Source organism: Mus musculus, chromosome 5 (assembly GCF_000001635.26).
Source record: "Mus musculus strain C57BL/6J chromosome 5, GRCm38.p6 C57BL/6J".
Lineage (NCBI taxonomy): Eukaryota > Metazoa > Chordata > Mammalia > Rodentia > Muridae > Mus > Mus musculus.
The window spans coordinates 140,112,925-140,139,298 of record NC_000071.6 but is presented as its reverse complement, the minus strand read 5'-3'; the positions used below and the strand labels follow the sequence as shown (position 1 = coordinate 140,139,298).

General features: G+C 51.0%; 1 protein-coding gene across 7 annotated transcripts in view; it reads left to right on the top strand.

The window, feature by feature from the left end:
* Mad1l1 (MAD1 mitotic arrest deficient 1-like 1) overlaps positions 1–26,374 on the top strand; it is a 312,920-nt gene that overhangs the window by 182,310 nt on the left and 104,236 nt on the right. For 6 of the 7 annotated variants that reach the window (NR_152617.1, NM_001359025.1, NM_010752.3 and 3 more), the window contains 2 exons: positions 6,474–6,530; positions 21,974–22,062. Coding sequence is in view for 6 of the 7 variants with exons in the window: in NM_001359025.1 (NP_001345954.1) it covers positions 6,474–6,530; positions 21,974–22,062 (146 nt within the window). In the remaining variant the exon portion in view is untranslated. Of the gene's footprint in view, positions 1–6,473; positions 6,531–21,254; positions 21,469–21,973; positions 22,063–26,374 lie in introns of those variants that run through there. The other variant, XM_017320696.2, reaches the window with a different exon arrangement.

The following is a 26,374-nucleotide window of genomic DNA, read 5'->3' as shown; positions in this document are numbered from 1 at the left end:
CATGGTGGCACACGCCTTTAATCCCAGCACTCGTGAGGTAGAGGCAGGCGGATTTCTGAGTTCGAGGCCAGCCTGGTCTACAAAGTGAGTTCCAGGACAGCCAGGGATATATAGAGAAACCCTGTCTCGAAAAACCAAATAAATAAACAAACAAACAAACAAACAACAGACCAAACTCCAACAACTGTGTACTTCACATGAAGACCTATGGCCTTGCTGTCATCTCCAGCCCCTACCCTTTTGAGGAGAGCACTACTGGGCCAAGACAGCCACAGCTTGGTTCTATCTCATTCTGAGGTCCAGCAGGTACACTCTACCCATCTAAGGCTACTCTGTTAGTCAAGATGGCACGCATCACCTGCCACTTCTGAGTGCCCGGCTTGTAGACACATCCTGCAGCCAGCACAGCCTTAGTGAGAATCTCTCCAGGTTCCTGGGCACAGGGCTAAGTGGTGAGTGGTCCCAGGCAAACCTTCCCATCTCTTGTTTTTTTCACTCATGAGCATGTTGCCATCCCCGGTAGGTACATTCTAGAGACCTCACTCATTGCCCAGGGGTCTGAGAAATACACCCATAGAGGGCTTAGCACCTCCTGGGTACTGAATGCCCAGAGAGTGGCTGAGAGAAGGTTGGGCCTTTGTCTTGCCACAGGTGTGTTCCTAGGCCAAGGGGCCAGCCACTGGTCCTGCTGTAGGTGGCGGAGCTACAGCTACAGATGGTAGCTTTCCATTGCCTTCCTGGATAGTGAAGTTCATATACCAGATGCTTGCAAATGGCTCATACCTAGAGAGCTTTAAAAGTCTTGTCGGGAGTTTATTAGCTGAGCTGCTTGTATTGACACAGTAAAAAGTTACATAACTTCGTGGAACTCCTTTCTTAAAGGTCCCTTAGTGCCTTACAGCTGGGTAAGCATCGCTCAGGCCTGGGAGGCAAGTGGTTCTTCCAGGGAAGTTACATAGCAAGAAATGGAGAGGGAGCCCCCACATTGCCTGTGTTGTTCAGATCTGAGTTGAGAAGGTGAAGAGGTGTGAGCCAGTGTAGGGTCTGACTGCAAATCCCCGCTTAGGAAACAGGCCAAGAAGGAGGGTTCCTAGGAAAGAGGAAGAACACTGCTGGACATGTGCTGATTCAAGGTTTCTCCTGGGTGTGTGGCACCATCTCTCTGCTTTCTTTGTCTCTCCACCCCTTAACCTTTTTCCTTTCTACTTCTGCCCCTAGTCTTCCCTTCTCTTTGCCTGTCCTCTCTTTCTGTGTGTTGTCATGTGCATGCATAGGTATACATGCCAGTACTCATACATTTGGCGGTCAAGTGGACATTGGGGCTTTCTTCTCACCATAACCCGGAGCTTAGATTTGGCTAGATTGGCTGGCCAGTGAGCTCATGGGGTTCTTCTCGCCCCACCTCCCCACACTGTGATTTAAGATGTGCATTGCCAAACTTGGCCTTCTCCATGGGCACTGGGGCTGGGAACTCAGGTCTTCATTCCTGTGCAGCAGGCGCTTTACCCTCTGGTCTCTTTTTCTTTCTGATGGCTTTTCTCAGTTGCCTTTCTTTACCCACCCTCACCCCAAGCTCCTGTTTTCTCTGGGGTCAACAGGCACTTCCATGGATTCCTGTGCACTGGGTGTAGCTTTCCCATGGTTGACCAAGGAGGGAATGCTCGTTGTGTGGGAAGGCAGGTGTGCCAGCCTCAGGGCTGCCTTGGGCAGGCAGGCAGGCAGCCACTGCCGTCCTCCTCTCGGCACAGCCCTGGCCCAGGCTAACATCCGTCATCAGTTCCAGCATGGGGCATGCTTTGATTCCAGCAAAATCATTTTCAGCAAAACAAACTAGAAATGGAGAGCTGGAGACTCCCAGTAGCCTATCTCCAGTGGGGCTGCTGCCATTTTGCCCGGATTTTATTTATTCCATTTAATAAAGCGGCTGCGGAGGTTGGAAGCAGATGTCACGAGTCCTCTGTCGATAGAGCCATAAATACAAGTGTGTGGCACTTGGATGCCACGAGTCACCTGAGTTGTGTTTCCAGCATATTTAATTAAAACAGATTACAGCACGACCAGCTACATGAAGACTTCTTCCCAAACACGCTGGCGTGCTGCTCTCCAGTGAGAAGACTACACTGTGGGAGAGACACAGGACAGAAGCTCCAGAGAGTTGAGAGAGGTAGATGCAGGAGGATGCAGGGAGCGATTGGAGGATGCATATGCCAGGTAATTGCTCTGCACTGCACTATAGTTCCAGCTCACTGGGCCCATTACATAGATGGAAGACAAGTACCCTAAGAGGTGAGGTCAGAGGTTAAGATCAGCCTTTGTGGAGGTCACCTAGGTGATAGGCAGCCATTGGGATCCTGGCCGCATGCCGGAAGGTTGATTACCCACAGCCGCAGTTCCCAGATCTGAGCTCTGTCAGCATCCCTGCGGGATTAGTGGGGACACTTATAGGCCAGGATCCTCTGCCACTGGCTATGGGCTAGAGCTGGGAACCTCCTGTTTCTAGTTAAGTGGTCTCTGTGGAGTCACTAACCCTGAAGAGTGTGATGGAGCAGGCTGGGGTCATTTGTCTTCTCTACTCCAGCAGAGCCCACTCCTGCCTATGATGCTTTCCACCCCCATAGCCCATACCTCAGTTTGCAGCTTTGAATGGCTAAGCATGCTGGCTGCCTGCTCAGGGGCTGGCTTGTTCTATAGCCCCCAGAAGCTCTTGCATCCATGTCTATACTCACACCCCAAGGGAAAGCCTAGCACTTAAGACCCAGCCTCTTCAGTTAATGTGACCTTGGGTGGACCCCTGTCTGCTTGGGTCCAAGTGAGGCCGATGGCCTACTCTCTGGGTTTTCCCAGCCAAGGCCATACTGTGCCATGGTATTGCAAAACGTACACCAAGCCCCTGCTTGGGATGGTCTGTCCCAGCCTGTCTCTACCTGCAGGTTTTCCTGCTTACTCCGAGCTGTCTGTGTGCCTGCAGGGGTGCTAGATCATCAGGCTGCCACTTCTCACTTCAGGATAAAAATAGCCCTGCAGAGGCTTCTGTGCTGGATGTAATGTCACAGGTGGCACACGTCCAGGGCTTCTGTCTGAACACACACATCTCCAGGGGTTGGCTGGAGTAGCAAATGTGCACTAGCCCACCTGCCACCTTGGCCACACCTGAGACCAAGGACATCTGTGCTGTCCTCATGCTGTTGTCTGCCTTGCCAGAGCCTGAGCGGGGACTGCTTTTGGTACCATTTCTGGAGCAGGCTGCCAGCCTGTCGTCCCTGTGCGTAGCCTCAAAGCCAGGCTCTGTGTCCTTTGTGGTAGTAGTATCTTGGGCAGGGCAGATAGCTGGTGCCATGTGAACAGAGGGATGAGAGGTGACTGCCTGTGTTAGCTGATGGCTGTGGGCAGATGAGGGACAGCTGGTGGACTGAGGTGCCATGCTGCTGTTTTCCTGCATAAAGGCTGCTGGTCCCTCTTTAGAAGTCTTGGGAGAAAGCAGGAGCATATGGGCCCTGATGTCACCGCAAAGGGCAGGACACTTACTGTCATGCCATGAGATAATTCCTCAGTCTAGGTTCCAGTAATGTGGACCCCTGCACTGCCCATCTCCCACTGCTGGGCATTATACCTCATCCTCCGCCTTCAGCTCTGTATTGTATCTCCCAGTGAGGCCTGGTCCATCACCTCCACTGTCTAACTTTTGTGGCTGAGGCAGCATTTTCTGGAGGCTCTGTGCTCAAGCTGCAGATAGTCCCTTCTGAGAACAGTATGATGATCATGGCCAACCATCTCTTTTACACCAGGACCTCAGAGGGGCCCTGCTTTCTAGATGAGGATGTGGTGACTGAGATGTCTTGTTCTCCCAACATCTTTCTACAACAGTACTATTGCTAACCATGCTTGGCTGATCCAAGAGATGAGACCCTTCTGGAGTGAGTGTTTCCCAGTGGTCTTCCGGGGACTCTCCTGCTGCAGGTGTGGATGGGGGCTGGTGGAGCTGCAGTGGAAGCCAGCCCCCCTTTTATCTATAGATGTGGTGGTCATACAGCGCAGGTTGTCACTTACCACCCTTCTTTCTTTCTTTCTTTCTTTCTTTCTTTATTTATTTATTTATTTATTTATTTATTTATTATATGTAAGTACACTGTAGCTGTCTTCAGACACACCAGAAGAGGGCATCAGATTTCGTTATGGATGGTTGTGAGCCACCATGTGGTTGCTGGGATTTGAACTCAGGACCTTTGGAAGAGCAGTCGGCGCTCTTAACCTCTGAGCCATCTCACCAGCCCACTTACCACCCTTCTTATTTATTTAAATTTAAAAAAAAATTTATTTTATGCACATAAGTACACTATAGCTGTATTCAGACATACCAGAAGAGGGCATCAGATCCCATTACAGATGGTTGTGAGCCACCATGTGGTTGCTGGGAATTGAACTCAGGACCTCTGGAAGAGCAGTCAGTGCTCTGAGCCATCTCTCCAGCCCACTTACCATCCTTCTATGGCCAAGGCTACAGCCAAAGGCGCTGAAGTAAGAGTGTGTGTCTGTGTGTGTGTGTGTCCCTGTGTCTGCATGTGCTCAAATGTGCATGTGTGCATGCGTGCTGATGTCAGTGGACAGCCGAAGGTGTCAATCTTTGCCTTCTACTTTTCTGAGGCAGGGGCTTGCATTCCTGTGTAAACCCAGCTAGCTGTCCAGAGAGCTTTCAGAGAGTCTACTGTCTCTGCCTTCTTTCTCAACACAGGAGCATGGGATTTACAGATGTGTGCTACCATGCGTGTCTAGCTTTTACATGGACTTTTGGGATTTAAGCTCAGATTCTCGGTCACAGGAAAAGTGCTTTCTCTGCTGAGCCATCTTCTCAGCCCAGAAGTGCCTTTCTCAGTCCTTTGAGCACATATCTGGGGTTGATATGCAGACATTAAATCCTAAGGTGAAGCCAGGTCTGAACTCCTTCAGTCACTGCCACTGTCACCGTCACTGAGACTTGCTTAATTCCCATCCTTTCCCTTCAGTGCCCCAGCACTTCCTGGGCTCTGCCAGCCCTGTCTTTGCAGAGTGGTTTCGCTGTTGGTCCTGATTTGCATTTGGCTAATTGCTAACCATGTTAATTACCTTTCTGTGTGTTTGCCGCCTGTGTGCGTTTCCTTTTTGGGAGATGTCTGTTTGCCTCTTCGCCCGCTCCTCTGTCACACTGTTTATCTTTTTCCTCACTGCTTTGTAGCAGATCCATGTGTGTCCTTGAAGCCAGTCAGGTGGAGGGGATATCAGTCTCTGACCTCCGTCCCCTCCTCTAAAGCAATGAGAGTGGTGTGTTTGGGAGATATTGTGCGCCCTGGTAATGTATGTGTGGGCCTTACAGTTCTTCCAGTTTTGAGAGTCTCAGGTTGGACCTGGGTTCAAATCCTGCCAAGCTTGCTGACCAGCCACTCACTGAATTATACATGGTGTTTGACTTCAGGACCCATTTTCCTAAGAAAAGCTCTTCTAGAGGAGGACATGGTATGCCAGGAGAATATCCGTAGGCACTGAGAACCTCTGATGTCTGCAGGGCACTTCAGCCTGTGGTAGTCCCCAGAGGAAGAGGGGATCACAGTCCCCAGATCACAGTAGATGGAGAGGAAGAAGGAGTCCGTTTCCTGTTGCAGAGCCGACAGTGGAGCGACTGTTGCTCTGGTCTGGGCAGTACCCTTCCTGCTCAGTGAGGGTGATACATCCTTGCTGTGTAGGTGCTTAGTGCACAGTGGAATGCATTTATAGATGGCTCACAGCAGCCTACCGGTGGTCAGGATGGATTTCTACAAGCATCTTGGCCATGCTGCTTACTGTCTGCCAGGGAGTTGTCTAGCAGGGCCTGTGAGAACCACAGTGTATTCGGTAAGTGAGGAGTGTGTGCCATTCTAGAGGGGGCCATGCTGTGAGCACAAGAGAACAGGGTCTGTGGCATCCTGGAGCCAAGGTCTATGCTCTTTGACCTTTGATCTTCTGTACTGAAACTGAGTCTGTGCCTGCAGCCTCCAGTAGCCTGCTTTTTCATGGGGATGCTGAAGCAGAGGTTGGGAAGCCTCAGGAAGGCCATCCTTCTCTGGGTGTTGAGCCCTGGTGTGGGGCTCTGGGTACTCTTGGTCAGTTGACCCTTTTGTTAACCTTTCTCAGCTGAGGATAGCAGGCCAGGTTTTCCCTGCTCCTCCACAGTTTGTCCAATGCTGGAGAGCCCTAGTGTTCTGGGCCTGTCCTATGTCAGCAGGACCACCTCAGTTGGTGATTCCAGAGTGGGAAACTAGGATGCAAGATTCAGCTGGCTGACTTCCTCCTCGCCCTAACTTGCCCCAGTGTTGGACCACACAGCAGGGATAGTATGATCAGAATTTTATTTAACCTAGGGCCTACTAGGGTGGCCTGACAGACCCAGGGGGAGTGGAGGCCCTGTACCCCAAGGCTGACAGGCATCTCCTCTCAACTCTAACCTTCTTGGTCTTGTCTTGTAGGCTCAGCTGTCTCAGGCCCTGGAGGAGCTTGGGGTTCAGAAGCAGAGAGCTGACACGGTGAGTACTGAGGTGGGGGTCACTTGGTGCTGTGTGGTGAAGGGCAGCCTGAGGGCAGACCACCTTGAGTCCTGGATCCAGACAAAGGGAAGTCCTGCCTTCCTCCAGTAGGACTTGGCCTTCAGGCATACGCTCCTGTGTGGCCATGGTGTTTCCCCGATATTATTAGAGTGGAGGGGTCTGAGGTGGAAACTGAGTCCTGGTGCCCACCCCTTTGTGATACCAAGGTGTGAGCCCAGTGGGAGTCTTGGGAGCCATTTGGGAGCCTATGGCTAAGGGCTTGGGTCAGGCCAGGTCAGCCTAAACAACATAGGTGTGTGAGCACTTAGGGTACAGGTCAGATAACACAGGTAGGGTTTCCCTCTGGGACTCGGAGAATGCGGATTAGAATTCACAAGTGGGATTGGCTTGCAGCGAATGTGAGGGTTCTGGGTCAGGGCTGAGATTCTGATCTAGAGGTGGGAGAGAACTTCATGGAATATAGAATCATGGAAGGTTGTGCATGCTGGGGTTGTCCATTGCCCATTACCAAGTGTGTTGTCATTAGCATGGGAGTCAGACTGTGCCCAAGCAGAGGCTAAGCAACAAGGTGTCAGTCAGCTGGTAACTGACAGTTAAGGCAGCGTGGAGGAGGGAAAGGTGCCTGGGGCTGTGGTCAGAGGAGGCAGGCCAGGCAGGCCTGTGGCCTAGAATGTGGGGAGCACGGAGGGAATGATTTTGTAGATTGTGGGATGTTAACGTCCCACAGTGAATGTGGAAGAGTCTGTGGACTGTGGAGCATGGTGTCTGTCAGTGGGCATTGTGAGTTTCTTTAACTTTGCCACGTTGTCAGGTATGGTATGACCTGGTTTTACCCAGGCAGTGTTGGTTGTGGGCTGGCTAGAGTGGTAGCCCTCTTCTCTCCACACATGGCCTCTTGGGCTTTGTCCCTGTGATTCCAAGTGTTTCAGCTTCCTTTAGCAGTGGCCTGTCTGCCGCTGCCATTGGGGAAGCCACGTGCAGGGAGTGGGGGGTTTTGTGAGCTGAGTGTCAGTCTGTACAGCTTGGGGAGACCCTGATGCTCTGCGCGTTGACATGCATGGCTTCCTCAGTGTCGACCTGAATTGGATGTACCCCAGGGCCTTGTTTTCATAATGTATACAAGGCCAAGTAGAATTAGAAATGAGTTGTACTAAGCACATGCCAGGCCTAGGGCTCTGTGGCTAAGCAACTTGCCGTCACCCAGGGTGCACTTTGCACAGGAGCATGGCTGCCTGGCTCTGCTCATGCTTCCCATGGCACTGTGGAGGAACTGTGAGCCTTGTGTTTGTTTTAGGGGTAGGTACAGAAGCTGTTCTCGGGCCCTTAGTGCTAGGTAGCTCCTAAGCTTAGTGAGGCATAGGGCTCACAGCTTCCACAGCTTGGTGTGGGAATATAGGGTGCACCAAGTGGCGGAGTGCAGAAGCCTAAGCTGGTTCTCTCATCTTGTGTCCCTGGAAAGCAGTAGTGGCTGGACCCCCACAGAGACTGACTTAGAATTCCAGGGCCTTGGCAGGGTGGGATTCAACCTGTGTTGCTTTGGTCTCAATGAGCTTAGCCTTCTACCCCTGCCTCAGTTTTGTTTTTAATATTTGTTTGTATGTGCATTGTATGTGTGTGGGAGAGAAAGAGGGAGGATTGTGGCGTGTAGAAGTCAGAGGGCGTAAGTCCTTTCCTTACACCTTGTTTGAGACAGTGTCTCATTGCCACTGTATGCCCAGCTAGCTATCCTATGAGGTTGTCTCCACCCCTCACTCTCTGTAAAAAGGCTAGGATTATAGACACTTGCTACTACCTCCTGCTTTATTGGGTTCTGGGGATCAAACTCAGGTCCTCTGGCTTGTAGTTCAAGTGCTTTTCTCCCTGCTCTATCTTGCTAGCTCCAGTGCTAGCTCTGCCTGCTTGCAGAGGCTCTGGTTTTAGGGGACTTGGGAGCCATCCTTGTGCTTGGTAGTTTTCTATCCATCAGCCTGACACAAGCTAGAGTTATTAGAGAGGAGAGAGCCTTAGCATTCCCAGCCCATTTTGAGTGGGGCCATCCCTGGCCTGGTGGTCCTGAGTTCTATAAGAAAGCAAGCCATGGGGAGCAAGCCAGTAAGCAGCACCCTCCATGGCCTCTGCATCAGCTCCTGCCTCCAGGTTCCTGCCCTGCTTGAGGCCCTGCTTTTGAGAGGAACTCTCATGGAACCATGAGTGCAATAAAACCTTTTCTCCTAGAGGCTATGTTGTTTCATCACAGCGGTAGTAACCCAAACAAGGTAATGGCCAATGCAGGACTCTAGTTTGCTTTTGACCCTTGAGAGCAGAGCAGATGCCACAGGCTCTAAGATACCCAATCTCTGATGCTGCTGAATAGGATGCAGGCCCTTGGGGCAGCGTTCCTTCATGTTTGTTTAGGGTTCCATTTGGAACTGTCTCCTCTGCCCAGTTTCTGATCTCTGCCTTTGATTGCCTAATCTCAGGTCACTTCACAGTGTTTATTTCTCTTTCTTCTCCTTCCCACTTAAGAGGAAAATAAGAAGTGGCAGTGCTTGGGTACCTATGACACAGCTGGTGTTTGTCTCCCAGCCTCCATCCTTCCCACTGGTGCTGGAGGCTTCAGGGCCATCTTTGCCAGCAGAGTAAGCCCTACCCCGGCCTCAGGCAAGGCCTTGAGGAGGAGCAGCAATGGGGCCTGGCAGATGCATGTTCATGTCCGACTATCACTGACCTTTGAAGCTTGGCTGCCCCAGATGCCTCACCTGCCTCCTGGTCACACTGGGCTTGGTGAGGGGAGGTTTCTTCAGAGCAGCCGACCTGAGTATCAGGACCAACATTCTGTGGAACAGTGTATTAAATGAGTTACATGCCTAGCCTTACCACATGTCAGGAGTCCTGTTGAGTTTGGGGGGGTTATTTTAAGAAGCTGTGTGTAACAGTGGCTCCCATGTGGTCACCTGAGTCATTGGCTGGCAGAAACTATCCTCTCTGAAAACCCTTTCCACCCTCTTTGCCCTCACAGCTGCATCTGCTGCTGACACTACATTTCTCTCCTCCGTTTTATTACTACTTACTTTGTGTTTCTTTGTGTCTGTAAGTACGTATTTGAGTGCATGTGAGCCTGTGTGAGTGTACACATGTGTGCCTGCATGTGAGATCAGGCCCTCCCCCTACTGTCTGAGACAGGTTCTCTCATTGCCTGGAGTGTTGGCACCTAGGCTAGGCTACCTTGTACATGAGCCTCCAGGGATCTGACTCTCTCCACCTCCCATCTCCCCACTGCTGGGATTCTGAACATGCGCCACCACACCTGGCTCTCAGAGTGCCGGAATCAAGGTCTTCCTTGCTGTAAATCGAGTGTTTCATTGATTGAACCTTCATCTCAGCCCTGGCTCTGGCATTTTGACTAAGGGTCAAGTCTGTAGCCCAGGCTGCTGGCCTCAAACTCATGATTCCCCTAGCTCAGCCTCCCAGGCGCTCAGATTAGAGACATACCCACCACAACTGCCTCCTTTTCTAGGCTTAAACTTGCATCTCCAGCCTCCTCCTGTGTTGTAAGTCCCGGACCCTCTGCAGGACCTGAGATGCAGCTGATGTTGCCATTCAGTGTCCCGAGGAGGCCTGTAGAAGGAAGGTTTCCAGTAGGGTTTCCCAGGGGTTTGCTGAGGCCAGCGGAGCCTCTTTGTTGTCCTGCTTTACCTTCAGCCTGTGGTAGCCCCCTCCCCTCTGATCAGCTGTGCATGGGCACAGGGTCCACCCTCCACGTGACCCTCCCCGCCGCCCCCTTACTGAGGTTCCAAGTGAATTGCTTGTGAAATGCCCTTGCTCTTTTTCTAATGGAGAAGAACCAGGGAGCAAGTACACCCTGGACCTGGCAGTGAGGCTGCTTCCAAGTCCTCTCTCTGCCTTCCTGAGGCTGTATGCTGTAAAGAAAGGGCCAGCTGAACCAGCTGGCCCTGAGAAGGAGGCTCATGTTACCTGCATGTAGAGCAATCACACAAGTGTCCAGCATTAACAGGGACATGGCCCGAGTACTTGCCTGATCCCTGCAGCATCTAGCCTTCTGCCCGCTGGAATCTGACTCCAAGCTTGTTCACGAGTAGTAGAAGGGGAGCTGTGCCATATTGAGCTAATCGCTAATGGCAGGACAAAGGCAGTTTGACTTTGTGTTATTAATTAGTAACCTCACACTAATTAGTGAGCATGAGTGTGGTTGTGCTTCCTCTTTAAATGCAATTAATACCACAAGGAACAACGTCCCGGGCCAGGCTTACGTCGTTAGCATACCTCACCCTAATTAGATCCGGCCAGCAGTGGCTAGAGAAATGAGGTTTTTGATTACAACCATAAAAGGCCTCCAATATTTTATAGACTTCAGGGAGCTAGAAATGTGGATTTATTTTCAGTCTTAACAGGCATGCTGCTCCCCCCCCCCCCCCCAATCCAGTGTAATTAAGCAGTCATTTCTCTTGATTACCATTTTCCCCTAATGGCTCCTCCTTACCCTCTGTGCCGTATTCCCAGTGGAGCTTGTGGATCAGGAGAGGGGTTCTGCCCCCAAAGAGGCTGTGGTTGGGTCAGACTGGAGCTTGCACTCACCACTCTTCTACGCTCCATCTCTGAGAGCAACTGCAAATAGTGCCTCTCTCTGTAGCCGGACCGAAAGGAGCACATCACAGGCATATGCTCGGTGTGATGAATTGGTAACAGGGGCTGGTACGTAGTAGAGCTGTCGCCTAAGCAGGCACAAGGCCTTGGGTTCTGTCCCCAGCACTGCATGGCATGCATTGGCACATGCGCAGAATCTGGGCATTATGGAGGTGAAAGGGGGAAGATTAGAAGTTCAGTGTCATCCTCAGCTTCATCATAAGCTCAGGCCCAGCGTGTGTGAGTGAGTGTGTGTGTGCGCACACATATGCTGGAGAGGTTGCTTAGTGGTTAAGAGCCCCTGTTGCTTTTACAGAGGACCTGGGGTTCAGTTCCCAGCATCTGCAAGTCAGCTCACAGTCATCTATAACACAAGTTCCAAGGGATCCGATACTGTCTTCTATTTTCCACAGACACTGGGGACATGTGGCACACATGCATCCATGTAAGCAAAATACACATAAAAATAACTAAATCGGGGGCTGCAGAGATGGCTCAGTGGTTAAGAGCACTGACTGCTCTTCCAAAGGTCCTGAGTTCAATTCCCAGCAACCACATGGTGACTCACAACCATCCGTAATGAGATCTGACGCCCTCTTCTGGAGTGTCTGAAGGCAGCTACAGTGTACTTACATATAATAAATAAATAAATCTTTTTAAAAAAAAACTAAATCTTTTTGTCTGCTTTCTTTGAGACAAGGTCTCTCTATGTATCCCTGGCTGCCTGCTGTCCTACTCACTCTGTAGATCCATCTGCCTCAGGCTCCTGAGTGCTGGAATTAAAGGCACATGCACCCACCCCCAATTTAAAGAGCATGTGGAATCCTCTGGAACAGGAGTTAACAGGTAGTTGTGAGCCTGGGTGCTGGGAACTAAACCCTGGTCCTCTGCAAGAGTAGCCATCCCTCTGCCTCTTAGCCATCCCTAAATTTAAATAAAAGAAAAGTCCCAGCAGTACAGGTCCTGTGGTTGCATATGGAGAAAGACATGGATTCTGAGGACTGTGTACAGTGTGTGGTCCCCAGCATGTGTGCATGGTCTCTTAGAGCTTTGGCTGCTCATTGGAGTTGTTCTGAGTCACGTGGATGTCACAGAAGTGAGTACTAGGGACCATAGTCTTGTGTGCTCTTCGCACATGTCTGGTCCCCTCACAGTACATGACCTGCTATTGGGTGACTCCTCTTGGGTCCTCCACAGTACTGGTGGAGGGGCTTCTGCCTATCTCCCAATCTGAGTATGTTCTTCTGTTCCTAGGCGTGGCATGCAGACTGCGTATGTACCACAGTGTGCAAGCATATCCTTGAACACTTGTTTCCCTGTGCTGAGGGAATAGGAAGGCTCCCTGGCAGTACATTTGGGCTGATCTTGGTGCAAATACAAAAGCAAGCAGCACCAGGCATCTTAAGCAGTAGATGCTGTAGATCTCAGAGGCCAAGAGCCCAGTGGCCAATTAGGTGTCTGGGGAAGCTGTTTCCTGGTTTCCAATCCAGCATTGCAGACTGGTGGCCTGAGAGAGCTCTCCGAGGGAACTGGCCCCATTGAGGCTCTAGTTGGTCCTTCCTCATACTGCCACCCTGAGGGAATATTTCATCACATGGACTTGGAGAACACCTTCTGCTTTACATGGTCAACTCAGTGTTCACAACCCCGCTTTCTATCTGAATGTCTTCCCCTAGTCCCTCTGTACCTGCATGAGGGTTCACCTGCACATGCCCACCAGAAGGAACAGAAGCCCCACTAAAGTATGTTGGCACTCCCCACTGTCCAGTCGGCAGAAGCTATTCACATTGCTTCTAGACCTCCACTCCACCTCTCTTCTTTGCATCTAAGATGCTGGACCCTCAAGCCTGACCTCTGGGGCTTCTAAAGTGAAGCTCCACAGACTCAGTATATGCCCTGCCACTTGCCTCCCAGTGATTGACCATCCAACCCGTCCCTTGTGGGTTCAGCCAGCCTGCTCTGCAGCAGCCTACTCCCTGAGCTGCCTACCTATAGAGTCTCCAGAATGCTCTTCCCTGTATTTGGAGGGATGAGCTGGCTGCCTTGCATAGAAACTAAAAGCTGGCCTCTCTGGATGTGTCCCATGTAGGAGACCCATTGCATTCAGCAGCAAGTTGCCTGGTAGCTAGCACTGGTTATGTAGCCTCATGTACCCCATGTCTCTCTCCAGGCTGAAATGAAAGTGCAGGGAGAGTTCAGCTTAAGACACCTCTCTCCCTTTACCAAGAAGTAGCATCTCAGGTACTTCCCCAGGTTCCAGTGGGCTTAGAGCTAAGCTGAATAGTGGCCTCCATTCAGACTTCCTATTGCTGTCTCAGAGTTACCTCTTAGAGACATGAGACATCTGCCTGGAGTGGGCTTTGGAGAGATGGTGACAGCCTGAGAGCCCTCCAGAGCCCTGGGCCTGGTACCATCCTACCATCTGTGTACTTGGCCCAGTTGGAGACTGGTATGTATCAAGCATTGAATGATGAGACTACTCAGGCATAGGTATATGGATGAGCATGCTCACACTGGTGCCCAGCAACAGCTTTATTAATTGGAACCGCTGGCAGGAAGGGCAAGGTGCCGAACCACTCAAACCACAGTGCACCGTTCCCAATGGGAGGTTGTGTCTTGCTGAGAAGGCAGCCACAGCATCCTTAGAATGGAATCACAATGATGCTTTAGGGCAAAGAGGAAAGCTGGTGGAGTCTATAGATAAGAGACACAGGAGGAGGAGCTCAGGGCTGGGCTGCACAGGGCCAGTGAGTACCTGTGGGCAGTTTTCTTGGAAGGGCATCCCTGGTTCTGCTTCAGATTAGATTTGTGCTTTCTTGAGCTGTCAGAGAGCTCTGGTCTTGAAGTGTTGGGGCTCCTCTTGCTGGGGGGGGGGTGTCAGCCACCCTCCTTTTTCCTGCTATCTCTAGCAGACAGTCTCCTGCAGTTCTGAGGGATATTCATCTCAATCACACGTGAGAGGTCACCTCTCTAAACACGATCAAAATCTGCTGCTGTGAGAGCCACTCCATTGAGTTGCCTCTAGCCAGACTAGTCAGAAAGATGAAGCCCAAATACCAGGGATGACAGAAGCGGCTGTTATTTCTTCTCTGCCTTTTCTTCTTAATTGGCAAGCATACTACAAGTGGAGCTGCATCCCCAGACCCCTCACCCAACTTTAAGCTGTGTCTTCTGCTGTATGAGTTCTTCATGTATTCTGCATACTCAACTACTATCAGAGCTCTGCCTCAGCAAAGCTATAGCTCACCCAGCAGACTGTTCCCACTCCTGTATTCTTAGCATTCAGAGCTGTGCTGTGACAAGGCCCTTGGCATCTCCTTTTGTTGCTGCACTCTGTTGGCACAGCTTAGACACTGTTGCCTGATCCAAAGCTAGGAAGGTTCAGTCCTGGGTTCTCACCCATATGTCTTTTATTTCATCTTCCTTTGCCTGTATCTTCCTTCCGTCTCATGTTTTGATTCTGATCCACTTTGAGTTGGTTTTTATTGTGGCATGAGTTAGGGCTCAAACCCTGTTCCTGTGTGCGCATATCCACTTGTCTCAATCCTGCCCCCTTCTGAGACTCCTCTTCTACCTGGTAGTCATGGCCACCTCATTGAAAACCAGCTGGCTGTGCCAGTTTGTGTTCAGTGCTGAACTCAGTTCCAGTTCCGCCTGTGGGTCCTTCCTTATGCCACCACCTAAGTTCTTGTCTTTCTTATCCTTTGCTCTTAGGTTGATATGAGCATTCTGCCTGTGTGTCCCCACCCTCATAATGCATTGTTTAGATCTTGGTTGTCATCATCACAGGATGTGGACTCACCTAGGAGACATACCTCTGTGTACATCTGAGCGGGTTTCTAGATTGGGTTAGCTCAGGTAGGAAGACCATCCAAGTGTGCACAGCACACTCCCTAGGCTGAGGTCTTGGACTGAATGAAGAGGAGGAAGTGAGCTGAGCCCAGCACCCACCCCTTTGTGTTATGCCTGTGGCTGCAGTGTGAGCAACCTCCTCACACTCCTGTGTGTTCCTACCACCACCCAGCACCCCCACCCCTGCCTGCCATGCCTTCTCCACCGTGGTGGGTGGGCTGCACCCTCAGACTGTGAGCTGGGGTAAACCCTTCCTTCGGCTGCTTTCTGTCAGGTGTTTTGTTGCAGCATGGAGAAAAACAACCACTGCACCCCATCAAGATCATCTTGACTATTCAGAGCACCTTGCAATTCCATGGGAATTTTAGCATAAGCATGGGGGGTGGGGTGGGGGGAAAACCAGTTTTGCAAGAAAGCCCTTTGAAGTTGTTGGGTTTTGCTGTGCTGAGGAATCCAACCCAGTTCTGAGCGTGCACTCTCCTGAGCCACACCTCCAGCCAGTGTTCACAGTTTTCATAGAGCTGCATCTATTCTGTTGACCACTTTGGAGGTTTGACCCAGCCACCAGGGACCCAAGCATCATCTGCACCAAGGCTTCCTATACCAGGCTGGCTCAAGCTTAGACTCCAAGAATTCCACAGACGCAGCATTCACCCCACTTCTTGCGGCTTCCTACTGTTTCGTGTCCACACCTTCCAGGCCTGACCTGGCCCAAGCAGAGACGCCAGAGTCTTTGCTTCAACCCAGCTGTTAGAGCAGGGAGGCTGCTGGTGTCCCTTCTCCACTCTGAGTCAGAGATTGCAGGAACTGTCCTCAGCATGTGTTACCTCTGGAGAATGGCCTGGCGGTGGGCGTGTCAGCTTCTGCAGAGCGGAAGTCATTTGCATTTACTCTCCTTCAGCCTCTGCCCACCTGTGTCAATCAGAGCAGACCCTGACAGAAAGAAGTTAGGGCCCTGGGACAAAGGAGGAGTGCAGTGTGTGTCCTTGTCTGTGTGATCAGGGCACAGCAACATGAAGTGTATTAATGCTTAGAAAGCAAAGGCTGGTGCTAGGCTCTGCCCTGCATTTTCTGTAAGTGCCTTTTGTACTTTTGAGACATGGTCTCATGAGCCCAGGTTAGCCTTAAACTCATGATGTAGCTGATGCTTGTTCTTTCATCTACCACTCTAGGGCTGGGGTTACCCCATGTACCACTAGGCCCCGCGTACACCTGCCTTTTTAGTGGCTACTACTTGAGCAGACGGCATAGGAGTGTGGGGCGGGGAGAGGAGGTGAAAGGGGTCTCCCTCCCAGTGTAGCAGCAGGACCAGCATTTAGGAGTTTGGTCTGATAGATTTGTTGGTCACTGACACACGGTGTAGTTTCTTTCTGTGGCAGCCTGTGATGGGGCTGTTAGGATGGAAGAAGACAGGTCCAGAAAATCTCTGTCATTTGCCTAGGTCAGCGGCAGTCTGGGACTTTCACATTCCCTGCCCTGATTTAGAGTGTATCCTGGCTCATCCATCCCCACCTTAGGGACAGGAATGTCCATGCTATCCCTCCAGCCAGGCCTGGGGCACCCTCCCTGCTCTGTGATCCTGCAATCTAGTTGGTATACATTATGGTGAACAGCATTGGAATGGGAGCCTGGAAGTGGAGGGCCTCAACTTTTACCTACAGTTTAAATAACCAGGTAAATACTTGCTCCTGAGGACCACAAAGTCTTGGTGGGCAGTGGGCAGCAGGCAGCATCCCCATCTTTACCTCCAGTACATATGAGCATAGCCTCCTGCTGAGAGATACATGCTGTCCTCTCCACAACCTGGCTTCAGGTCACACCTGGGTGTAGAGAGTGTCAGGGCACAGTCAGCACTAGCTGACCTGCCAGAAAGTGCCAAAGGGGAGAATATTCACATGCCTGCCAGTCTTGGAGAGTGGAGTGGGCAGAATCAGCTTCTCTAGGACATTCAGTTTGAAAAAAACAGGAGGCGGGGCAGCAGCAGGTGGTGAAGCAACCCCCACCCAGCCTGCACAGGGCTCCTCTTCACCTCATCCCCCCTCACTTGGCAGGCATGTGCTTGGGGCCCCACTGCTCAGCTGCAGATGAGCCCTCCAAAAAGCACTTTGTGTGTAAAATCCTTTTAGCAGGATGAGTTTGGAATCTGGCCCATGGTTTGAGGCATTTGGCAGGGTCCCTGAAGACGCAATCCAATTAGTCCCATGTTTTCTTGTTTTTATAACTGACTCTAGACCCAGGTTTTCTTCAGTGAAGTAGAAAATAGATAGGTACAGGCTACAACATTCACGCACAACCAAATTTCTATTTCCTTCATCTCATGTCTACCAATCCAAAACATGAGTCAGCTCCTATTGGCTGTAAGGGAGCAGATGCTCACAAAAGAGAGGGCAGGACTTACCTCATGAGGCTACGGGTCCTGGAGCCTGAAACCAGGCGATGTGGTTATATTGGATACATGTGGTAGAGATAGGAAATGAGTGTATGGGTGTATACAGGTTTACAGTGGTTGTCATTACTGGGGAGGTCTTGAGAAAGGGATGGTGTTGGTAGTAGAGCCCCCGCCTAGAATCCCCCAGTGAGGGGCTGGGGCATGGCTCAGTGGTAGAGCACCTTCCTAGAATCCCCCAGTGAGGGGCTGGGGCGTGGCTCAGTGGTAGAGCCCCTGCCTCGAATCCCCCAGGGAGGGGCTGGGGCGTGGCTCAGTGGTAGAGCACCTTCCTAGAATCCCCCAGTGAGGGTCTGGGGCGTGGCTCAGTGGTAGAGCCCCTGCCTAGAATCCCCCAGTGAGGGGCTGGGGGTGTGGCTCAGTGGTAGAGCCCCTGCCTAGAATCCCCCAGGGAGGTGTTGGGGGTGTGGCTCAGTGGTAGAGCATTAGGTTCCATCCCAACACTGCAAATAGTAAAAACAAAGGCTGCTTGCTATACCAATCCTACAGGAAGAGTCATCCGTGTGCTTGAAGAGCTAGGTTTGAAATGTCTCTGGATCAGAAACCCACTGTGAGTTTGTGGTGCCAACCATAGTCTTATGCTGTGGGTCAAGGGAGAAGAGGCAAAAGTGGGAAGCAGTGCTGAAGTGGGGCTGGTGGGCCAGCCACCAGCTAGTGTCTAGGAAGCATGGCTGTTGCAGGCTCAACAGGGGAGGAGAATGTTCCTGGGAGAGGCGGGAGGTTGAGCATAAACCTGAGGCTGCAGACTCAGAGGATCCATGTTTGTCTGAATGCTGTGGTGTGAGCTAGCACCTCCCACTCCTCCCCTGAAGACTATACAGATGATACAGGATCAAAACAAAATGGCAAACTTGTTTTGGCAAAATAGAAGTGGAGCAGAACCAAGCCACAAGCAGAAGGCACATGTCCCCTGGTGGAGGATCAAGTGTTAGTTTAAACTGCATAAAAGTGTTTGTCAGGCTCAGGAAAAGACCCTGGGAAGGGGAGGATCAGGTGACCTGCTTACTAGTGAGGCACTTCCTGACAGGCAGTCCTAACCCTCTGCAGGGCCTCACCTCAGTAAAGCAAGAATCATGTGCTGTCCTGGTTCTCAAGACTACAATAGGCCCTGGGGTCCCTGTTCGTTCAGGCTAGAAGCAGATCATGCTCACTGTGAGCACAGCTCTTCCCTCTCAATGGAGGAACCAGTGCCTGTGAGATTGCATCCTAGCAAGGTTTGTTCTCTAGGAGCCTCCTGTAGCAAGGAGTAGAGTCATGCTTAGGGGATCAGAGGGGGAAGCTATGGATCAGGAGAGAGAAATCCATTGCCAAAGAAGTTGACCCCAAGCACACAGTTGTCAGAAAGTGGAGTTACATTAGAACCTGGGGCATGAGCAGGCCCAGAGCAGCAATGGTGGGGCTGGATGAGGAGTTGAAGCTGTCATGGAGGGAGTTAGGATACTGGGAGGGAATGCCATGGCAAAGTCTGAACAGCATTGGCTCTGAGAGTCGTCTGTAATGTGGAAGATGCAGCTCATGTGGGCAGTTAGAACATAAGACTGGGGGGCTGGTGAGATGGCTCAGTGGGTAAGAGCACCCGACTGCTCTTCCAAAGGTCCAGAGTTCAAATCCCAGCAACCACATGGTGGCTCACAACCATCTGCAACAAGATCTGAAGCCCTCTTGTGGAGTGTCTGAAGACAGCTACAGTGTACTTACATATAATAAATAAATAAATCTTTAAAAAAAAAAAAAAAAAAGAACATAAGACTGTGAGTGCCAGGCTGTGCAGGATGCCGGTGTTTAGAAAGGAGCACAAGGACAGAAGAAGGAATCCAGCAAAGATGAGGGACTAAAGCAAGGGCTGTCCATCATCCGTCAGCAAGGGTGGGAAGATGCCCTGGAAAATTACTATGAAGTAGAAGCACATTTAGCTGTGTTTTGGGACCTACCAGAGCACTAGGGCTGATAGGATCCCTCTGTCTAATAGAGAGAGGGTATGATTGGTTATGGGAGTCAGGTTATAAGAACAAAAAGGCCAAGGAAGCCCACAGCCTGCATGTGTTTTATGTCTGTAAGCAAGAGACATTTAAAAGCCCCTGGTGGATTTCCAGTGGTTTGAGGTGTGTGGAGTTTATGGAGGAGCCTTGCCCAAGAACACTGAGATGACGAACTACCACCATTGTGATCAGAATGGAAGGGGAGGAGTTCCACTGTCACCTTCCTCTGTCCAGGGCCACAGAAATGGATACCACTACCCACAATGAGGAAAGAAGTCTTAAGTGTGCTAAATCAATGCTGAGCCACCAGATGGACTGAGTCACAAGGCTTTATTTGGGCATTCGGTCCAGCAGGTAAACAGGTGGCATTGTTACTGTGCACAGTTACCAAGTGAGGAGGGTAACGTACTGAACTAGTCAGGCATTTGGTAGGACATGTCTTTGGTACAGTCCAGCCCAGAAAAGTATGGATGCAGCATGAAGCAGCCAGTGCTTAACAGCACAAATGCGGAATATCAAAACACACAAAAGGAAACACGTTCACAAGCCAGGAGACAGAAAGCACTGGAGCCTAATGCAGTAGAAATCAATACAGACAGATAGCAAGATATAAATGGGCTAAACTCTGCTAGTAAAGGGGAAAGACTTTCTGATGAGTTCTACGCAGAATCAAAGAAATTGGAACAGTTGGCTGCCAAGGCCACTTGGCATTTGTAAGCATCTCAGCAGGCATCAGCTATTCATGCCTCATCTGAATTCAAGCCATAAAGCATTGCGGGAAGTAGGCAGATATGCCTCTCAGTACTGAGGTGCACAAGGACATCTGTACTCCACTCTGTAGGGAACATGGAAGTACACAGAGAAGCAAATGTTTCCTTGAAATCAGTGTGTGCATGTGCCTAGCCAGCCTCTCAAGGCTAGAGAGCCCGCTGAGGAGTCACAGAAAACCTTGATGAGGCCAGCAAGGTGGTTCAGCAGGTAAAGGCACTGAACAAACCTGACAACCCGAGTTTCATCTCCAGGACCCATATGGTGGGAGGATAGAACCAATTTCTGCAAGTTGTCCTCGACCTACACCCACACTTTGGCTACATGTGCATTTACATGCGTGAACGTGTGCACACACACACACACCTCTCTTACTATAGCAGCATGCAACAGGCCCTGCAGCCTTGCCACCTCCTCCAACAATATGCAACAGGAAATTTGCTGGGATCTGTCCAGCACAGCCAGTTTCAGGGGCCATTCTATCAGATTCTCAAAGCTGTGAGACCTGCCACAGCACATAAACTACATCAGAGTGTGGAAGCAAGGGGACAGTTCTCTGAAGTAAGCACCGTGTTGCTTGTTCCTCGCCATGGGGAAGCTGTACCACAAATGACAATGTCAGTGTGTTAGGAACAAAAGCCAGTGGCATGCTAAGATGGCACCATCCTTGAGGCTGGGAAGGTAGCTCAGCTAGTAAAGTGCTTGTTGTACGGGGATAAGGACATGAGTCAGTACTCAGAACTCATGCAAAAATATAGGAGATGGGAGACAGAGACAGGTCAACCCCTGGAATTCACTGACCAGCCTGCCTAGATAAACTGTCAGGTTCCAAGTTCAGTGAGAGAACCTGTGTCCAAGGTCAGTGAGCTGGATGGCTCCCACTGAATGACCCCTGGACTTTGCTCTCTGGCCTCCATTCATGCCTGTTCCCAGTATGCATACACACACTGGGACACTTTGTACTGTTCCTCCCCATCCTGTGTGCTTATAGCAGAATGTATAAAGAAGTTATCTGGCTTGTGGTTCTGGAGTCCAGAAAGCCTGGTATTGGGAAGTCAAGTGTGGCAGGAGATGGGATGTGTGAGGGGTGTGAACTGCAGGCAGTGATATCAACCCATGGCCCACCCCTAAGGAGGCTTCTTTTTCCTTGAAGTCTGCTAGCATTGTGTTTTCTAGGCCCCTGCACTAAGCCTGCAACTGTTTGGAGGGTTGGGGCTGAGGACACTCAAGAAGCAAGGGTCAGCTCTGGGTGAGTTTTCTGTTACCCAGGCCTGGGGTTTGTCTTGCTCCCTGTCTGCCACCCCCACCTTTCCCAGCAGATGTGCAGAGCAGCTTGCACACCAAGGTGTGCTCGGGATAGGCAGCCAGTTCATGTCACTGTCAGAAATGCTGAGACTTTTCATCCAAGCAATGCTAATTCTAGACTACATTCTCTCTACTTACTCTGTCCATCTCTATCTCAGAATCTCTATAGCTCTCTCAGCAGTACATGAATGACCAACCATGTGTCTCCCTACCTAATCTTACATCAAGAGCATGGGAAAAGAGAAAGGTCTGTGTTTATCTGACTCAGAATGCCTTGTGGACTGGTGGATCCGGGCTATGGGTTGGCCAAGCAAACGGCCCTCTTCCCCCTGAAAGTAGGCATCCAGCCTGGGGATGCTCAGATGCAGACTTTAGGACTTTGGGGATCAGAGGGACCTGGGCTGTAAGTCCCTGTGCATGTTGCCCACTAACTCTGTGTTTCCTGATAGCTGGAGATGGAGTTGAAGATGCTGAAGGCCCAGACAAGCTCAGCTGAATCTAGCTTCTCATTCTGCAAAGAGGAGGTGGATGCACTCAGGTACGGCTCCTTTTGACCTCTAGCTACCTCACTTGTCACTCCTAAGAGCACCTGAGCCCCTGCCTTCTTACCTTCCCAAGGCTGTTTCTATTGTCTGCGGAGACCCTTGTTCCCACTGGGTTTGGCCTTTCTAGTGTCATGTCCCAGGTCATCAGATGGTCCCCAGCCATCTCCTTGCTCAAGAGGAGCAGACACTCCTGTCAGAGTATCCATAAGGACCTGCCTTCCTGCCAGCAACATGAGTTACCAGGCCTAGCTCCTTCAAGGGGCACAGGGCCATCAGTGGATTGAAGGGTGCAAACAGGCATCTTTCAGAGACTGCTGCTTCACAGAAAAATGAACAGTCTTCTCAAGCTTTGAGGGTTAGAGACAGCTTCCTGCTTTTGCTGTGTGTATGAGTATGTGTGTGTTCATGTGCTTGTACAGATATGTGTGTGTTATGGGTTATTTCCTTCAAATGTTTTCTTAGTTCTTGAGATAGGGTCTCCCATTCAACCTTGAGCTCTCCAGTTCATCTAGCCTGGCCAGCAGTGAGTTCCAGGGATCTTCCTGTCGCTGCCTCCCCAGCACGAGGGACTAGGGGCACATGTCTGCACACCGAGCTTTTCACATAGGGGAACCCAACTCTGAACTGCCTTCAGGTTCCCCCTGACCTGCACAGGCTCTGCCATTCTAGCTTCTGTCTGAAACAGCCGTGGGATGACTGTCACCACAGCCCTGGCATCTTGTGAGAGGCAGCCGAATGAAGGTAGTGAGTTGGCCACTCCCTTCTGATTTGCATCCAGAACGGACACTCTAGGGTCTGTTTCTAGCAAGTGAGATGTGGGCCTAGGGAACAAGAAAGCCCCGTAGACATTGAGTGGTCTTTTGATGAAATGGTACGGATCTTGGGGTAGGAGATGCAGTCCTCTCTGGCTGGGCTTTTGGTGTCCCAGAGACTGTAAGGAAGTCCTGCCTCTGTGTGAAATTGCCCTTGGCTCTGTTAGGCTCTTCTGACGTCTGTCTCTCTTTGGGTAATGGCTGGTGACTGACTTCCTGCTTCACGGGGCCTTTGAGGTCAAAGCAAGGAAGGCTTCTTGGCACCTTTCCCAGAAGTGTCCAGTGAGTAGCACTGAGGTCCTTTGTGGGCTCGAAGTTCCCTCTCATTGCCAAAGCACTTCTCACACAGACCCAGGCCTGGGAAGGAGCTCTGTGGGGATACCAGGCACAGAGCTGTTTGTTTGCATTTGTCCCAGCGTGGTGTATGCTGTGCACTGTCAGGGCAGAACGGAGTGGATAATTGACTGGCCAGGAGAGCCACACGCTCTGTCTTCATCAGCTCATAGCTTAATGGGGATATTATTCACGTGGACTTGTGGCTGTTTAATTATGGGTGGTGTTGTAAGAGCTGGCATCTGGAGATAAGGGTCCCTGGGACATGTATCTGGGTGCAAAAGGGGAGCCTGATGCTGTGGCTGGCTGGGTTCTTGGAGAATTAGTGTGTCCCTGGTGAGTGTCAGCATTTTTATCCCATGAGTAGTGGGAAGCCATTAGGCACTTTAAAACAGAAGAGTGACACGATCTGATTTGTAGCATCAGGCATCAGGCACTGCTGGCTGCCTAGGCCAATCAGAGGGGACTTGGCAAGGCCAGGCAGCCATGACTTGGCTAAGTGCTGGGAAGCATTCTTTGTGAGCCTCAGCCAAGCTGGAGAGGCTGCTCCTGGGCAGACACACCAAACACCTCCCACTGATACTCCACAATATCTACTTTGTGATAAAGCATGCAGTCATGTTTGAAGGCAGGGTATCTAAAGGACCTGGAAGTATATTGCATGCAGGCTCTGGGTCCCTGAAGCCAAAAACAGCAGAGTCAGGGGAGCCTTCATTTGCATCCGATTGGGAGGTGCTGGCAAGAGGCTGGGGAACTGAGGTAAAGTGCTTGCTGGCCTTACAGTGCTCTACAGGGTCCTTAGGGTCACAGAGATAACCCTGTGTATCCAGCTTCATGTCAGCTGGTAGGCAGAGGACTTGCATTTGGGTGTGGGCAAGTGCAAGTTTGCAGAGTTGGCTAGCTGCATGGCCCCCAGTGCAACTCTCCTCATGCCGCAGGCCCTGTGTTGTCTGAGGACCTGTCCTCCCCACAGCCTCTGGTGTGGTTGGTGCAAGTGTGGACCAGAGTGCATCACGTTTCTTGGGAAGAGAGGCTGATACATATACTTCAGGTTTGATGATTTTTAAATTTTAAAAAGGGGCTTTTCTCTTAACGTCTTCCACACTAAGATCAAAGCCTCCTGTCTTCTTTGGAGAGCACAGCTGTGAGTGAGGTGCCTTTGTAGCTGGTAAGAACCAGGCCACTGAGTTTGGAGGGACTGCAGCCCCCACTGCCCTGCTGGTGCTTTGACTTTCCAGCAGAGGGCAAGTGAGGGCTTCCAGGTCATTCCTGTGGGCTTGGAGCATGCATGGCTGAGAAGGCCAGGTAAGCAGGGCCTCTGTGCAGTGAACTCAAATGGAGCCCATGCCTTGGGCAGATGGCTTATGCTGGGCCAAACATGAAGGCGTTTAGCGTAGCTGCCTAGCTCCCTCTCTCCTTGAGCCTGGCATGGGTCTCCTGAGGCCTGCTTCCCACAGCCAGTCTTCTCCCATCACTCCTCCTTTGTCCTAATTTGATACCTATTGCTGTGATAAAACTCCATGAGCACAGAAGCAGCTTGGGGAAGAAAAGGTTTGTTTGGCTTACATGTCCCAGTCATATCACCGAAGAAAGCCAGGGGAGGAACTCAAAGCAGGAACCCAGAGGCAGGAACTGAAGCAGGGACCAGAGAGGACCGCTGCTTACTGGCTTGCTCCTTGTGGCTTGCTCAGCCTGCCTTCTTGGACCTTCCAGCACTGTCTGCTCAGTGGTGACACTGCCCACATTAGGAAAATACTCTACAGACTTGCCTACAGGCCAATCTGATGGTGGCAGTTCCAGCAAACCAAACAAAAAGCCAACAACCAGCACAGCCCTTCCTGTTGCCAGGAGCTTGCGTGGTCCCATTTGCCCTGCTCTCTAACCCTCCAGCTGTGTCAGACATTGTATCATTGTGCCTCAGTTTCCCACGGTTTGGTCAGTGGACTTGTCACTGTTATTTTGAGCAAGGGGACTGTGCTATGCATGGCATCTTGTCTAACTGGGACCCATCGTGCTGTCCTTTGGCTCGAGGGTATTCAGAGGGCAGCCCTCCTAAAACTTGTGCTGAGGAGCTGGGTCCTTAGACCCATGTTGCTGCCCCAGCTTCCCTTGGAAGGGACACTGGCGATGTGGACTCTGAAGTCTTACTTTCTTCTAGCTGGGCAAGGGTGATGAGGACCCTTATTGAGGATGCCCTCTTGGAATAAGATCCTTTTGATCTCTCTCCTGATCCTGAAGTGCCTTCCTGCTGGTCCTTCATGTGACTCCAGAGGAGGACCACTTCTGAAGTGGTTGACTCCGAGAAAGAGAGTTGACATGAGAGCCCTGCCTCAGGTCAGCTTGCCTTTCACTCAAGACCATTGCTATGAACATAGCCAGCCAGCAGATGCAGAAGACAGGGCAGGGTAGGTGCAGGTAGGTGCTGCTATCTGGGGCGCTGTGAGGATGAGGATGAGGGGTGGTCTGCAACTCTATGTATTTGCATAGAACTATTGGTTACACATAGGGGCACAGGACTGGGGAGTAAACAGCTTGCTATACCAGCATGAGGACCAGAGTTTGAGCCCCATGACCCATGTTTGTTTGTTTTTCGAAGTTAGGTAATCCTTATGTAATCCTACCCCTGGGGAGGTGGACAGTTGGAGCCCTGGGACTCTCTGGCTCAGCCTGTCTAGCTAGTGAGCTCCAGGTTCAGTGGGAGATCAGATCTCAAAAGTTAAGATCAAGGGGCTAGAGGAAGACACCTGTTGTTAAACCTCTGGCTTCCATAGGCATACCCAGTAGTTGCACAGATGCCATATGGCATGTGAATTGCACACACCTGTGGCATTGGACTATCTCTGTGAAGCCATGCTTGGGAGCAACAGTGCAAAGCTAAGTGGTGGCAACTCAGGGCCTCTCACCTGGAACAAATCTGGGCTCATCACTTTCCACTGTCAGACAGAAGCTCTGATAGATCCTAAATGTCTGTGGGTTTAGCAGCTGGGTAGACTGTGGTCTTGCATGCCTGGGCCAGAACCTGTTAATCATACTTAACAGCTTCTCCGTTCCCAGCCCTCCTCACTGCCTGCTGGGCCCCAGCCTGAGCGGGCATTCCTAGGTCTGGGGGGCAGAGGGGTACCATGACAGGGACATTAAATATGTTGGCCTTTCTCGGGGA